The 16,516-nt window shown below is 42.7% G+C and overlaps 1 protein-coding gene across 2 annotated transcripts in view; it reads left to right on the forward strand.

Annotated features, from left to right (window-relative positions):
* The window catches only part of LOC106581763 (integrin alpha-6), a 35,147-nt gene that overhangs the window by 9,300 nt on the left and 9,331 nt on the right, over window positions 1–16,516 (forward strand). For both annotated transcript variants that reach the window (XM_014164045.3, XM_014164046.3), the window contains exons 2-17: window positions 9,165–9,292; window positions 9,429–9,508; window positions 9,667–9,928; window positions 10,569–10,700; window positions 11,204–11,417; window positions 13,212–13,405; window positions 13,491–13,585; window positions 13,692–13,819; window positions 13,912–14,001; window positions 14,122–14,183; window positions 14,308–14,477; window positions 14,570–14,713; window positions 14,850–14,965; window positions 15,082–15,241; window positions 15,329–15,415; window positions 15,520–15,599. In XM_014164045.3, the coding sequence (XP_014019520.3) occupies window positions 9,165–9,292; window positions 9,429–9,508; window positions 9,667–9,928; window positions 10,569–10,700; window positions 11,204–11,417; window positions 13,212–13,405; window positions 13,491–13,585; window positions 13,692–13,819; window positions 13,912–14,001; window positions 14,122–14,183; window positions 14,308–14,477; window positions 14,570–14,713; window positions 14,850–14,965; window positions 15,082–15,241; window positions 15,329–15,415; window positions 15,520–15,599 (2,142 nt within the window). The remainder of the gene's footprint in view (window positions 1–9,164; window positions 9,293–9,428; window positions 9,509–9,666; window positions 9,929–10,568; window positions 10,701–11,203; window positions 11,418–13,211; window positions 13,406–13,490; window positions 13,586–13,691; window positions 13,820–13,911; window positions 14,002–14,121; window positions 14,184–14,307; window positions 14,478–14,569; window positions 14,714–14,849; window positions 14,966–15,081; window positions 15,242–15,328; window positions 15,416–15,519; window positions 15,600–16,516) is intronic.

The raw sequence follows: 16,516 nt of genomic DNA on the forward strand, positions 1-16,516 counted from the left end.
TGCTATGCTGCTAAACCAGCCATGATTAAGGGGAGGGTAGGCTATGGTTGGTTTTGAATCAAATGAAATGAAATGGGGGGAAACCAATTGTTTTTTTAAATATTTCTAAATACGAGATTCAAATCCACAAAAGGCACACCTCTCATTCCATGGGCACTGTGTGTCATGACTGGATAGGCTGCACTTCTGCTCTCAAAATCCCTGCCATTAACAACTACGTTACTGATTTTTGTGGGTCTTAAAACTTCCCGTTAGCGCTGCATGAAATTGTCACTTTTCTGCTTGTTTTTAAGGACACACCGCAAATATTGCCACCCCTCCTAGCCCTAGTCTGTAACCAATCCTACTGTCTTAAACTTCTTGACATGGATAGGAATATGATGGCTCTCCATGTACTTAGTAGCTCAGCTAACTTGATGCTATAACCTGGGGGTTTATGTTTTAGAGGAACAGAGGGCAGTAGATTTGCAATGTTATTTTTGATAATGTGTCCTAAAAAGTTAATTTCCGATGCGTTGAACCTTTTCAAATCTTGTTGTACTTGGAAAATGAGTCTCCTTTCCCCTAAGTGTAACTTGTTGGCAGTTCCGTCTTTTGCCTGGCTACCCATCCACATCGCTCCTGTCAAACACCACACGCACTAACGTTCCTTCTCCACGACGAGTCTGGATTTGCTTCCTCCCCGAGGACTTCTAGAATGTGAACACATTCAAACCATTCTGTTTGGTTCAAGAAACGCATTGGGCCAGAGCCGGCCTACACCAATCATGATTCACGTCATTTTTACGTCAGCACGTACTACTTCTAGGATAGCGGGTTCAGACTGATGTATCGAGCGATCGATACAGCAGCGAAATTAAATTCAGGATGAGTCGTCAGGCAAGTTCCATGACTGTCAAAGTTCTCAACTACCAGTAGCACTTTTGACTTTTTGTCTTGTGGACTCTAAGCTAACAAAGTCCAGCCTTGCTTGTGTCTAATTGCTTAATTGTTCCCTATTAGTTTATCTAGATCAGAAGCTGTTGGGTAATCATTATAACAGGGGAATAAGGTGCTTATCTATAAGTACTTTAAAAATATATTTATTTTCTCCTTCAGAAAGGATCAGCTTGTTTTCATGTGTCATCTAGACTTTGTACGCAAAGGCTGGAGTGCTGCGTGTGAATGCCGATGTTACCCTTCAGTGCCTTGCCAAATTTTACAACTACAGCTGAAGTCAGAAGTTTACATACACCTTAGCCAAATACATTTAAACTCAGTTTTTCACAATTCCTGACATTTAATCCTAGTAAAACATCCCTGTTTTAGGTCAGTTAGGATCACCACTTTATTTTAAGAATGTGAAATGTCAGAATTATAGCAGAGAGAGTGATTTATTTCAGCTTTTATTTCTTTCATCACATTCCCAGCAGGTCAGAGGTTTACATACACTCAATTAGTATTTGGTAGCATTGCCTTTAAATTGTTTAGCTTGGGTCAAACGTTTCGGGTAGCCTTCAACAAGCTTCCCACAATAAGTTGGGTGCATTTTGGCCCATTCCTCCTGACAGAGCTGGTGTAACTGAGTCAGGTTTGTAGGCCTCCTTGCTCGCACATGCTTTTTCAGTTCTGCCCACACATTTTCTATAGAATTGAGGTCAGGGCTTTGTGATGGCCACTCCAATACCTTGACTTTGTTGTCCTTAAGCCATTTTGCCACAACTTTGGAAGTATGCTTGGAGTCATTGTCCATTTGGAAGACCCATTTTTGACCAAGCTTTAACTTCCTTGCTGAAGTCTTGAGATGTTGCTTCAATATATCCACATCATTTTCCATCCTCATGATGCCATCTATTTTGTGAAGTGCACCAGTCCCTCCTTCAGCAAAGCACCCCCACAACATGATGCTGCTACCACGTGCTTCACGGTTGGGACGGTGTTCTTCGGCTTGCAAGCCTCCCCCTTTTACCTCCAAACATAACAATGGTCATTATGACCAAAAGTTATATTTTTGTTTCATCAGACCAGAGGACATTTCTCCAAAAAGTACAATCTTTGTCCCCATGTACAGTTGCAAACTGTAGTCTGGCTTTTTTATAGTGGTTTTGGAGCAGTGACTTCTTCCTTGCTGAGCGGCCTTTCAGGTTATGTCGATATAGTTCTCGTTTTACTGTGGATATAGATACTTTTGTACCTGTTTCCTTCAGCATCTTCACAAGGTCCTTTGCTGTTGTTCTGGGATTGATTTGTACTTTTCGCACAGAAGTACGTTCATCTCTAGGAGACAGAACGTGTCTCCTTCCTGAGTGGTATGACGCCTGCGTGGTCCCATGGTGATTATACTTGCGTACTATTTTTGTACACATGAACGTGGTACCTTCAGGCATTCGGAAATTGCTTCCAAGGATGAACCAGACTTGTGGAGGTCTACAATTTTTTTTATCTTAGGTCATGGTTGATTTCTTTTGATTTTCCCATGATGTCAAGCAAAGAGGCACTGAGTTTGAAGGTAGGCCTTGAAATACATCCATGGATACACGTCCAATTGACTCAAATGAGTTCAATTAGCCTAACAGAAACTTCTAAAGCCATGACATCATTTTCTGGAATTTTCTAAGCTGTTTAAAGGCACAGTCAACTTACTGTATGTAAACATCTGACCCACTGGAATTGTGATACAGTGAATTATAAGTGAAATAATCTGTAAACAATTGTTGGTAAAATTACTTGTGTCATGCATAAAGTAGGTGTCCTAACTGACTTGCCAAAACTCTAGTTTGTTAACAAGACATTTGTGGAATGGCTGAAAAACGAGTTTTAATGACTCCAACCTAAGTGTATGTAAACTTCCGACTTCAACTGTATCAATGGAGAGCACTGCTGAGAACCTTTACATGCAGATACAAATCCCTGTGTGTTGTTTCCCACTCTAATGCAGCTCTATGGGGTTGGTTTTCCCAGGCTTTAAGTGAGAGTGTGATGTGCAAGAGTAACATTGGAATAAATAGTGATTTTGAAAGCCCTCAAATATCTTGAACTGCACTTCGAACTGACAGCTCAGTTGCTCTGTGAAACTGTAGTTAACATCTTTGTTTTGACTGAGCTGTTATTTGCATTTCACTGGCTGTTGATAGAGGGGAGGGGACATAATTTGGGCTTCGATCTTCCCCTTTCCCAACAAGCTTCCTCTTCGGAGGCCTTGTTTGGTAAATGAAGGTCCATGACCCTATCCAAAGAAGAAATAGGTGGTTCACGGAATAGCTTGTGGAATCATGCAGAGTGGAGGAAGAAGGTGGAGAGGATTCCCTGCCCCCCTTTGTGGAAATTCCCACAACGTATTCAATGGATTTGCACTGTGGCCCACTATCACCCATATACGCATCTGTTTTCCAGTAACTCCCTTAGCGATTTAACATATCACTTGTAGTGTATGGACAGTGATCACTCAATTATGTCCCCAATATAGTTCCCTAATAGCATTACAATACTACTTAATCTATGTAACACAACAAACATGCTGCACAATATGCAATATTGTTACCCAGATATGCAATAGAATCAAATGTATTTATAAAGCCCTTTTTACATCAGCCGATGTCACAAAGTTCTATACAGAAACCCAGCCTAAAACCCCAAACAGCAAGCAATGCAGATGTAGAAGCATGGTGGCTAGGAAAAACTCCCTAGAGAGGCAGGAACCTAGGAAGAAACCTCAGAGAGGAACCAGGCTCTGAGGGGTGGCCAGTCCTCTTCTGGCTGTGCCAGGTGGAGATTATAACAGTACATGGCCAAGATGTTCAAATGTTCATAGATGACCAGCAGGGTCAAATAATAATAATCACAGTGGTTGTAGAGGGTGCAAAAAGTGAATACCTAAGGAGTAAATGTCAGTTAGCTTTTCATAGCTGATCATTCGGAGTTAGAGACAGCAGGTACGGAAGATAGAGCAAGAGAGTCGAAAACAGCAGGTTCGGGACAAGGTAGCACGTCCGGTGAACAGGTCAGGGTTCCATAGCCACAGGCAGAACATTTGAAACTGGAGCAGCAGCACAACCAGGTGGATTGGGGACAGCATGGAGTCATCAGGCCAGGTAGTCTAGAGGCATGGTCCTAGGGATCAGGTCCTCTGAGAGAGAACATACACTGAGAGAGAGCATACACTTAAATTCACACAGGACACCGGATAAGACAGGAGAAATACTCCAGATATAACAGACTGACCCTAGCCCCCCGACACATAAACTATTGCAGCATAATTACTGGAGGCTGAGACAGGAGGGGTTGGGAGACACTATGGCCCCATCTGACTATACCTCCGGACAGGGCCAACCAGACAGGATATAACCCCACCAACTTTGCCAAAGCACAGCCTCCACACCACTAGAGGGATATCTTCAACCATTTGAGCTAACACCGAGTATAGCCCACGAGATCTCCCCCACGGCACTAACCCGAGGGAGGTGCCAACCAAGACAGGAAGATGACATCAGTGACTCAACCCACTCAAGTGATGCACCCCTCCTAGCACCAGTAAGCCAGTAACTCAGCCCCTGTAATAGGGTCAGAAGCAGAGAATCCCAGTGGAGAGAGAGGGGAACCGGCCAGGCAGAGACAGCATGGGCGGTTCGTCGCTCCAGTGCCTTTCCATTCACCTTCACATCCCTGGGCCAGACTACACTCAATCATAGGACCTACTGAAGAGATAAGTCTTCAATAAAGACTTCTCTCACATGGCTAGGCAGACCATTCCATAAGAATTGAGCTCTATAGGAGAAAGCCCTGCCTCCAGCTGTTTTGCGTCTTGTGACCATAGCGTACATGTAGGTATGTACGGCAGTACCAAATCGGAAAGATAGGTGGGAGCAAGCCCAGGCAATGCTTTGTAGGTTAGCAGTAAAACCTTGAAGTTTATTTAGTGCTTCATCCAGGTAGCCGGATAGTAGAGCATTTCAGTAGTCTAATCTAGAAGTGAAAAAAGCATGGATACATTTTTCTGTATCATTTTTGGACAGAAAGTTTCAGATTTTTGCAATGGTACGTAGATTGAATAGAGCTGTCCTTGAAACAGTCTTGATATGTTCATCAAAAGAGAGATCAGGGTCCAGAGTAACGCTGAGGTCCTTCAGTTTTATTTGAGACGAAGATTAATTGTCAGATCCAACAGAAGAGCTCTTTGTTTCTTGGGACCTAGAACTAGCATCTCTGTTTTGTCCGAGTTTAAAAGTAAAACATTTGCCGCCATCCACTTCCTTATGTCTGAAACACAGGCTTCCAGGAAAGGCAATTTTAGGGCTTCACCATGTTTCATCGAAATGTACAGCTGTGTATAGTCCGCATAGCAGTGAAAGTTAACATTATGTTTCCAAATGACATCACCAAGAGATTAAATATATAGTGAAAACAATAGTGGTCCTAAAACGGAACCTTGAAGAACACCGAAATGTACAGTTGATTTGTCACTGGACAAACCATCCACAGAGACAAACTGATATCTTTCCGACGGATAAGACTGAAACCAGTTCAGAACCTGTCCGTGTAGACCAATTTGGGTTTCCAATCTCTCCAAAAGAATGTGGTGATCGATGGTATCAAAAGCAACACTAAAGTCTAGGAGCATGAGGACAGATGCAGAGCCTTGGTCTGACGCCATTGAAAGGTAATTTACCACCTTCACGAGTGCAGTCTCAGTGCTATGATGGGGTCTAAAACCAGACTGAAGCATTTTGTATACATTGTTTGTCTTCTGAAAGGCAGTGAGTTGCTGCGCAACAGTTTTTCAAAAGGTTTTGAGAGGAATGGAAGATGTAATATAGGCCAATAGTTTTTTATATTTTATGGGTCATGGTTTGGCTTTTCAAGAGAGACTATTACTGCCACTTTTAGTGTGTTTGGTACACATCTGTTGGATAGGGAGCCATTTATTATGTTCAACATATGAGGGCAAGCACAGGAAGCAGCTCTTTGAGTAGTTTAGTTGGAATAGGGTCCAGTATGCAGCTTGAAGGTTTAGAGGCCATGACTATTTTCATCAATGTGTCAAGAGATATAGTATTAAAAAACTTGAGTGTCTCCCTTGATCCTAGGTCCTGGCAGTGTTGTGCAGACTCAGGACAACTGAGCTTTGGAGAAATACGCAGATTTAAAGAGGAGTCCGTAATTTGCTTTCTAATGATCATGATCTTTTTGTCAAAGAGGTTCATTAATTTTTCACTGCTGAAGTGAAAGAAATCCTCTCTTGGGGAATGCTGCTTTTTGGTTAGCTTTGCGACAGTATCAAAAACAAATTTTGGATTGTTCTTAGTCTCCTCAATTAAGTTGGAAAAATAGGATGATCGAGCAGCAGTGAGGGCTCTTTGATACTGCCACGGTACTGTCTTTCCAAGCTAGTCAGAAGACTTCCAGTTGGTGTACTACCATTTCCGTTCCAATTTTCTGGAAGCTTGCTTCAGGGCTTGGGTATTTTCTGTATACCAGGGAGCTAGTTTCTTATGACAAATGTTGTTAAATTAAGTTCCTCAGTTAGGTGGTTAACCGATTGTTTGTACTCTGACAGCTTTGGGTAGGTGGAGGGAGTCTGGAAGGGCATCTAGGAAACTTTGGGTTGTCGGAGAATTTATAGCATGGCTTTTGATCCTTGGTTGAGCAGATTATTTTTTGCGATCGCAAACGTAATAAAATGGTAGTCCGATAGTCCAGGATTATGAGGAAAAACATTAAGATCCACAATATTTATTCCGCGGGACAGAACTAGGTCCAGAGTGTGACAGTGGCAGTGAGTAGGTCCGGAGACATGTTGGAAAAAACCCACTGTCGATGATGGATCCGAAAGCCTTTTGGAGTGGGTCTGTGGACTTCTCCATGTGAATATTAAATTTAAAAATGAGAATATTATCTGCCATGACTACAAGGTCCGATAGGAATTCAGGGAACTCGGTGAGGAACGCTGTATATGGCCCAGGAGGCCTGTAAACAGTGGCTATAAAAAGTGATTGAGTAGGCTGCATAGATTTCATGACTAGAAGCTTAAAATACGAAAACACAGTAATTTTTGTTTTTGTAAATTGAAATTTGGTATCATAAATGTTAGCAACACCCCCGCCTTTGCGGGATGTGCGGGGGATATGGTCACTAGTGTAACCAGGAGGAGAGGCCTCATTTAACACAGTAAATTCATCAGGCTTAAGCCATGTTTCAGTCAGGCCAATCGCATCAAGATTATGATCAGTGATTAGTTTACTGCCTTGGAAGTGACGGATCTAACATTAAGTAGCCCTATTTTGAGATGTGAGATATCAAAATCTCTTTCAATAATGACAGGAATGGAGGAGGTCTTTATTCCAGTGAGATTGCTATGGCGAACACCGCCATGTTTAGTTTTGCCCAACCTAGATCGAGGCACAGCTCCCGTCTCAATGGGGATAGCTGAGCTGACTACACTGACTGTGCTAGTCGCAGACTCCACAAAGCTGACAGGCTGGCTAACAGCCTGCTGCCTGGCCTGCACCCTATCTCATTGTGGAGCTAGGGGAGTTAGAGCCCTGTCTATGTTCACAGATAAGATGAGAGCACCCCTCCAGCTAGGATGGAGTCCGTCACTCCTCAGCAGGCCAGGCTTGGTCCTGTTTGTGGGTGAATCCCAGAAAGAGGGCCAATTATCTACAAATGATATCTTTTGGGAGGGTCAGAAAACTGTTTTCAACCAGCGATTGAGTTGTGAGACTTTGCTGTAGAGCTCATCACTCCCCCTAACTGGGAGGGGGCCAGAGACAGTTACTCGATGCCGACACATCTTTCTAGCTGATTTACACGCTGAAGCTATGTTGCGCTTGGTGACCTCTGACTGTTTCATCCGAACATAGTTGGTGCCGACGTGGATAACAAAATTCCTATACTCTCTACACTCACCAATTTTAGCCTTAGCCTGCACCATCTTCAGCGTAGCCTTAACGTCGGTAGCCCTGCCTCCTGGTAAACAGTGTTACTTATTATTTTGAAGTCTAATACTGCGGGTAAGGGTGTCGCCAATGACTAGGGTTTTCAATTTGTCAGAGCTAATGGTGGGAGGTAATGTTAGCCATTCTCATTGACTCATCCGATCATGTTTTCAGTGTTCCTTAGTATGTGGCTGTGGCTCTCACTCACTGTTCAGGCTGGAAAATATGCCCCGGAGAGGTCCTGCTGAAGTGTTTGTCTCTCACTAGGGTTGTTCTGTTTGTTCCTCTTTTATAGTGTTAGCCTAACAGGGATGCTTTTTTTCATTTAGTGAAGTGCCAAGTACAGCCAATTCCTAAAAACCCTCCTAAGCTATTACATTTAATTGCAATATCAGTCAGTCACATCTCTTATATTTACATTTTAGTCATTTAGCAGATGCTCTTATCCAGAGCGACTTAAAGTAGTGAACGCATACATTTCCTACATTCTCCGTACTGGTCCCCCATGGGAATCGAACCCACAACCCTGGTGTTGCAAACACCATGCTCTACCAACTGAGCCACACAGGACCACTTACACAGTATTGTGCATAAATATAGGGCATAAAAAAATGTCTCTACAAGTTATTCAACCCTAAAACGTATTCATGCAGGATATTGTCACTTGCGGTTGTTAAGATTCTCTTAGGCACTCCGGGTGATTTGGATATGTTGTGGTCAGTGAACTAATGTTGTACAGGACAATCATATGATTGAATATGCTCCAAATTAGATCATACTGTTTCTCTGCCTTGTGCTAATTGTACAGCACAGTAGACTACTGTACTACAGAGACAGATCATGAGAAGTTCCCCAAAATAATTATTCTGAGGACATTAACTGACAGCCAGATGAAATACAAAAAAAACCCATCTTTAATTGTGGTACATCTCAAATGGCATGTTCACAATTTCTTGAAGTCTATGAGACAGTACTATGATTGCTGGCAGTTTGAATATTAAGTAGTGGACATGTGCTATATTTGCCAGTTTGACATGGTGTCCAGGCCAGTTATCCAGGCCAGTTCTGGGTTACTAAACTGACCTCTTTGGTCAATATGGATGATTGAATATGACAGCTGCAGTATAGGATTACCAAACATCTCTGACATCTGCTATTGTCACAGTATATTCATCTATAGACCTTGAATATCTTAAAGAGACAGTAATTGGATTTTTTAATTTTTTTTTATTATTTCTTTTTTTTTTGCAGACTGTTGATTGGAGCACCAAGAGCCAAAGCACTGGCTAACCAGAGAGCCAACATAACCGGTGGCCTGTACAGTTGTGACATCACCACCGAATCCGATGACTGTGACCGCATCGATTTTGACAATGAAGGTGAGGTGTTACTGAAATCTGTTTCTCTCTGTTTCTCTTTCTTACACAACATATGGTTGAACATTCTGCTTTATTAACCACAATATACTCCAAGTAAAATTCATTCTAAAGCGAGAATCAACATAAATTCCCACAGAGGATGTGAGAGTTGAGAACAAGGAGAACCAGTGGATGGGGGTGACAGTTAACAGCCAGGGCCCCGGAGGGAAGATTGTGGTAAGTCACAGTGTCAGAGAATACTGTGCATTGCTGTGTTACTAGCCAGGTTCATAGTGCTTTGTATGTCTGCCGTGCAGAACGTTGCGTCAGATCTACAGCATCATCGGCTTAGGACCTAGCCTTGCGAAGCTGATTCCGCTGTCTCGTCATTGCAGACCTGTGCTCACCGCTATCAGAGACGTCTGTTTGTGGACACTGCTCAGGAGTCCCGCGACATCACAGGTCGCTGCTACATCCTGAGTCAGGACCTCACTATTGATGCATCCTCTGATGAAGATGGAGGGAACTGGAGGTTCTGTGAGGGGAGAGCCAGAGGCCATGAGAGGTTTGGCTTCTGTCAGCAGGGTCTGGCTGCCACGTTCACCAAGGACTACCACTACGTGGTGTTTGGCGCGCCTGGCGCCTACAACTGGAAAGGTAGGTGGATGTACAATATATAGATTTAAATCTCAGCAGAATGAGCTGTGCAGTATATTGTGCTTCACATGTCCTCTAGAGGTAAGGAAAGGCTTTGCAGCATACTTCATCAGACGTTTCCTAACTGTGCTTTAAAGTGTCAATCAGCAGTTGAAACGATGACCAAGCATTCTTCCGACCACTGTTTCTGTAAAAAGCGGGGGGACGGGGCTGGATAAATGTAACCACCCTCAAATTCAAAGACAGAGCTATGGATGCAAGGACTGACCGTCTATGGTTTCACAATTCTAGTTTGAACCATGTTTTTAGGCTATACAGTGTGTGTTTACATTTACTTTGTTTACAAACATTGAACAAGCTTATATTTTGGGTTCTGATGTGGTACGCCAGTTGAACTAAGCTCAGGAGTCATTTGTAAGTCATTCTTCGAGAATGAATGGGTAAATTTCATTAATTCAGAAGTCCGACCATGGATTGCCTTTCAATACAATGTTATTTTCACCTGTAAAAAAAGAAATTCACCCAGTTACATTTTGCTTGTGTCATTATTGTTGAAGTTTTCATATTGTTTTGTTGAGGATCATATTTAATCCAGCACCATTTCGTTGACATCTTCACCCCTCACTCTCAACCACTCTAGGCATAGTACGTGTAGAGCAAAAGAACAACACTTTGTTGGAAAGGGGATTTTATGATGATGGGCCTTATGAAGTTGGAGATGAGAACATCTTGGATCCTGACCTGGTGCCTGTGCCTGCTAACAGCTACTTAGGTGGGTACAGTAGGTCTGAACTTTGACTGCGGGAACTATGTGTTTTCTGTGCTTAGGCATCCTGTTCATGACCAGTTTGTCTGCTGCCAACGCTGATCAGTTTCTGTATAAGTCGTCTTCTCTACAGGTCAGCCCTGAGAAAAGTCTGGATGTGACGACCAATAGTTTCTTAGGTTTGTGACTTCTGAGGTGGCTAAAACATACTCTCTTAACCATTCCATCTACATGGTCACTAACTTGTGAATGGTTTATAATCTGAATTTTTACCATGTAATTATTTCAACGTAATGCTTGAATGTACTGCTGTTTTTACTGGGATACTTATATGTATATCAACATATGTTTTCTTGGTTGCTTCAAGATGACATGACGACTATATTTCACATCGTGTTTTTCTTTACATCCCAAATTCACTCATTTATTCATGAAAGATGAACGCTCTGAATGATGCATAGTATAAGATATAAGATATATACCTAGATTCCTCTTATGTCATGTTGCAGGGTTTTCCATTGATTCTGGGCATAGCATCACCAAGGGGCGTGGCCTGACCATTGTGTCTGGGGCACCGCGAGCCAATCACTGTGGGGCTGTGGTCCTGTTGAGAAAAGAGAATGAAGCGTCCGCAAGACTCTCCCCAGAGTACATTCTAGAAGGGCCTGGACTGGCATCTTCTTTTGGATATGATGTAGCTGTGGTCGACCTGAATGGAGATGGGTATGTGACACAAGTTGACTTCTGCTTTTTCAGTTTTGGCTTATCCATACATTATGTCAGGGGCCCCCAATTACATTCAGCCGTGGGCCCATTTTTCCTTGAGCGGAAGGTTGGGGGGCCGGAACTTAGTTATAATTTGTACACTGCAAATTCACTTCAAGAATCCCAAACAGATACAGTATTTGGCATAAACAGAATCATTTCAAACCTTGATTACATTGGGATTAGAGCTCTGCTATCCAAGCTGAGTCTGACCGCCCTGACATTATACATTGGGTTAGTGCCATGCAGGGCCTGTTTTTTTCATAAATAACTAGGATATGGGCAGGGCATCACTAAATTGATCACTAACATTTTGAAGCTGAGCCATTTGCCCGTGCCCTGCTGCGTCGTAGAAGTCCTTCAACCTCGTCAAATATAAGATGGGAGATTTCACCGAAAATTATAATGTTCCTTGAGTTTTGTTGGAGTTTACAGCTAACTGCTCTCATGTCTCATCATTGAGCAGAGCAGCCCAAGCGGAGCCGTTGCTATGGGTACTTACAGACCCAGAGCCGCCATGAGCAGAGTGCATGCAGAGTGAGCAGCGTGCAGGGAGTGAGTGACACACAGAGAGGAGCAGCTAATGGATTTACTAATGGAGGAAGTTATTTCTGGTTTTGGGCAGGGCCGGGCCGGGCCTTAAATTTGGCAGAAACAATCGGCCTGGGTAGGGTAGGGCATGAACATTGTGGGCATGTGTAGGGCTCGGGTTTAAAATTCATGCCCGTGCAGGGCTCTAATTGGGATACGATCACAGTGTGAATACTTGGGAGCAGATTTCCTGAATTAAAATCACTTTGAGATGATTTCCTGGTGATTTTAGGAAAATTATATCCCCCCCAAAAACGTTTTATTTTTTACTCAGAAAACTTGTGGGGCCAAATATACTGAACAAAAATGTAAACGCAACATGTAAAGTGTTGGTGCCATGTTTTATGAGCTGAAATAAAAGATCCCAGAAATGTTCCGATATGCGCAACAACAAAAGAATTCTCTCAAATGTTGTGCACAAATTTGTGTACATCCCTGTTAGTGAGCATTTCTCCTTTGACAAGATAATCCATCCACCTGACAGGTGAGGCATATCAAGAAGCTGATAAAACAGCATGATCATTGCTCAGTTGCACCCTGTGTTGGGGACAATAAAAGGCCACTCTAAAATGTGCAGTTTTGTCACACAACACAATGCAACAGATGTCTCAAGTTTTGAGGGAGCATGCAATTGGTTGGCTAACTGCAGGGTTCTCCACCAGAGCTGTTGCCAGAGAATTTAATGTTCATTTCTCTACCATAAGCCGCCTCCAACGTTGTTTTTGAGGATTTGGCAGTACGTTCAATCAGCCTCACTACCGCAGCACACGTGTAACCATGCCAGCCCAGGATTTCCACATCCGGCTTCTTCACCTGCGGGATCATCTGAGACCAGCGACCCGGACAGCTGATGAAACTGAGGAGTTTTTCTCTATGTAATAAAGCCCTTTTGTGGGGAAAACTCATTCTGATTGGCTGGGCCTGGCTCCCCAGTGGGTGGGCCTGGCTGTACCCCTGCCCAGTCATGTGAATTCAATATTTGACTGATTTCCTTATATGAACTGTAACTCAGAAAAATCTTTGAAATTGTTGTTTGTTGCGTTTATATTTTTGTTAAGTATAAAATCACCCGCCTATTGGGGAACCCTGTATTATGTCATCAAACCTACATGGATATTGTAACTTATGTTTCAAATTTGGTCTTTACTTTTTGCTTCCCAGGTGGCAGGATATTGTTGTGGGAGCCCCTCAGTTCTTCATGAAAGAGGGAGACTTTGGAGGAGCTGTTTATGTCTACATCAACCAGGCAGGAAAGTGGGACAAGATCACCCCAATCCGCCTCAATGGAACCAAAGACTCAATGTTTGGGCTGGCAGTGGAGAACATCGGTGACATCAATCAGGACTCCTATCAAGGTGGAAACCTGGCATCTGTACTTATTTCTGACCTTTCTGTGCTTGTGTCATAACATTCCATAGCTAAATGGCTTCTCTTTTACAGACATTGCTGTTGGAGCGCCCTACGCTGATGCCGGGGCAGGAAAAGTATACATTTACCATGGCTCTGCTAATGGAATCAACACCAAGCCAGCACAGGTTGGTTATGCAGTGTTTTATTGGTCAAAGGATATGCTTGTTGAAGTAATGGAATGACATCACTGCTGCATCCCATTTTCACTTATTGATTTATTTGTCATTTCAGATCCTTGAGGGAATGCCCAACAACATCAGATTATTTGGATATTCTCTGGCTGGGAATATGGATTTAGATAAGAATTCCTATCCTGATATAGCTATTGGGTCTCTCTCAGATACAGTTCTCATTTACAGGTAATGATCTTGTTAGGCTATCTACAACAATCCAGTTACGACCTCACAAATACATTTCACGATAACACATACAGTAACAACTCTTTTTTTAGGGCAAGGCCAATTATTAGCATTAAGAAGGATGTCAAAATTACTCCAAAGGAAATTGACTTCACAAAGAAAACCTGTGGCAACAGCATCTGGTAAGGTGTTGATGGGATTTGATGACTACTCATGTTTGAAAATATGTCTGACATCTTTGCACTTCTGTAGATTTGTTTCCTATTAACACAACTGAATTATAATCCATTTGTGGTCTATAGCTTGACCGTGGAGGCATGTTTCACCTATAAAGCAAACCCTGTATCCTACAGCCCAAAACTAAGTAAGTCAAGCCTCTCTCTTCTTTCACCTCAAGCCAAATGGCATAATTTGTCATAGTCCTGAAAGTCCTGAATCCCTTTGTCCTTACATAATACATACTGTTGTTCTGGAATGCTTCCTTACAGCTATCCGCTACGCATTTGAGGGTGAGGCAGATCGCAGGAAGCAAGGGCTTCCCTCCAGGATCCTCTTCCTCAATAAGTCTCGCACCGACCAGGACTTCCAATCGACCGGAACTCTGGACCTCCGGGGACAAAACAAAAGAGCTTGCATCAAGACAAAAATCAAACTGCAGGTATAGTTTTTGGTATTCTTCTAACCCTCTTGGGATTCTAGAATGATACCTAGAAGGGAGCTGGTGTACATAATTGTTTTCTCTGTCTGTAGGATAACATTAGGGACAAGCTGCGTGGTATTCCCATTGAGGTGTCATTGGGAATCCAGGGTACCAAGCGGCAGAAGAGGCAGAACGCTCTCCCCCAGCTTGTGCCTATTCTTGACAACTCCCAGCCAAGCAAGGTCGTCACGGAGGTAACCATAATTTCCCAACTGTTACACATGTTTCATGATGTCATTGAATGTCTCAGAGTGATTGGAATTCAGTAAAGTTTAGAATGGACTTACTGTCAGATGCATTGAAAATAAGCTTGATCTTACTTCATTACAGGTGAACTTCTTAAAGGAGGGATGCGGAAATGATCATATTTGCCAGAGTAACTTACAACTGGAGTACAGATTCTGCTCCAAAGAGCTCAACCAAGATATATTTCCCCCATTACCTATGTGAGTATGAACACACATTCTTAGTGCATATACATTCTGGGACTTTCGTGATAAGATTTGGAAAAGAACCATGAATCTGAGGAAGAGGTATAAGGCAATGTTTTGTTTTTATCCAGGGAGAATGGGCTACCAGTGATATCCCTCAGTGATCAGAAGGACATAGCTCTGGAGGTGACAGTGAAAAACAGAAATGGGGATGATGCCCATGAGGCTAAGCTGGTGGGGAGGTTCCCCAACGCTCTCTCATACTCCGGTTTCCGCTCTCAGAAAATGACAGTAAGTGAAGTGACTCTGGTTTATTTCAGCATGCACATTTTTGCTATCCGTCAAGTAATAACATTGTAATGAGTTTTTGTTCTCCAGAGGGATAAACCGGTTCTCTGTTTAGCCAATCAGAATGGCTCCCAAACAGAGTGTGAACTGGGGAATCCATTCAAAACAGATTCAGAGGTAGGCTATGCACTTGTTTTCATTACAGAATTTTTTTAATTCTGTCATTGTGTGGCTCACTCGTGGTGAATGTTATGAAATATTTGGATGCAATGTGTTTCCAGGTTACTTTCTACATAATCTTGAGCACTGCTGGTATCTCTCTCAATACTGCAGAAATTAATATTGACCTTGAGCTTCAAACGTAAGTAGCACTATTATTTTTTTCACGAAGGTGACTGATGATTGACTTGGTGGACTTGTATAAATATTCTTTCTTCAATTCAGTCTGGTATGAGAACGGTAGCCCCTATCTGCAGAAGTATGGTGTCTGTGGAAAGCTGAGTATCTTGGCCAGTATCTTGTACCTTCAAATCTTTGGTGTGACTTAATACCATATATGGGCACACACATTTATAAGGGCCGATGACTGCAACCTAGATTGTGGTTAGCGTTTTTTATTTAACTAGTCAAGTCAGTTAAGAACAAATTCTTATTTTTAATGACGGCCTAGTGGTTTACCTTGTCAGCTCGGGGATTCGATCTTGCAACCTTTCAGTTACAAGTCCAACGCTCAAACCACTAGGCTACCTGATAGTTAGCGTTGTGTAGCATAAACAAAATAAATAAGGAAGACGTTGATACACACCGAATCCGGGGCTTCACAGATCATTAGGATATCATATTTGTCTGACTGTGACCTAATGTTATTGATCACCAGCCCCGAGAGTCAAAAATGTGTATTTTACACAACGTTTTCACCAAGCATCTTACATTTGGTCTGTCTTTGAGCTATAACTACAGGGGGGGATATCAAATTAATCTGTAGGTTGGTAGGAACAAATCCAGCCAATGTTATCTGATGAAGTATGACTTAATGGCAACATCGAATGTCTACGGAGTGACTGTCTTTGCGCATCAAAATATGTTCCCTGCTTACGCGCTGTAGGCATCCATTAGACTGGAGATTGGCTACTAATGGCAACGTGACAGTCTTGTAGCCAATGAGATACGCTTTCAAGGGATATGGAGTTGACTTGGACAAGGCCTCGAACCTTTTATGCGTGATGCGAACAATTGCTACCTGGCTCAGAGGACGAGACGTACCGCTACATTACATTG

This window comes from Salmo salar, chromosome 21 (genome assembly GCF_965601325.2).
Source record: "Salmo salar chromosome 21, fSalSal1, whole genome shotgun sequence".
Taxonomy (NCBI): domain Eukaryota; kingdom Metazoa; phylum Chordata; class Actinopteri; order Salmoniformes; family Salmonidae; genus Salmo; species Salmo salar.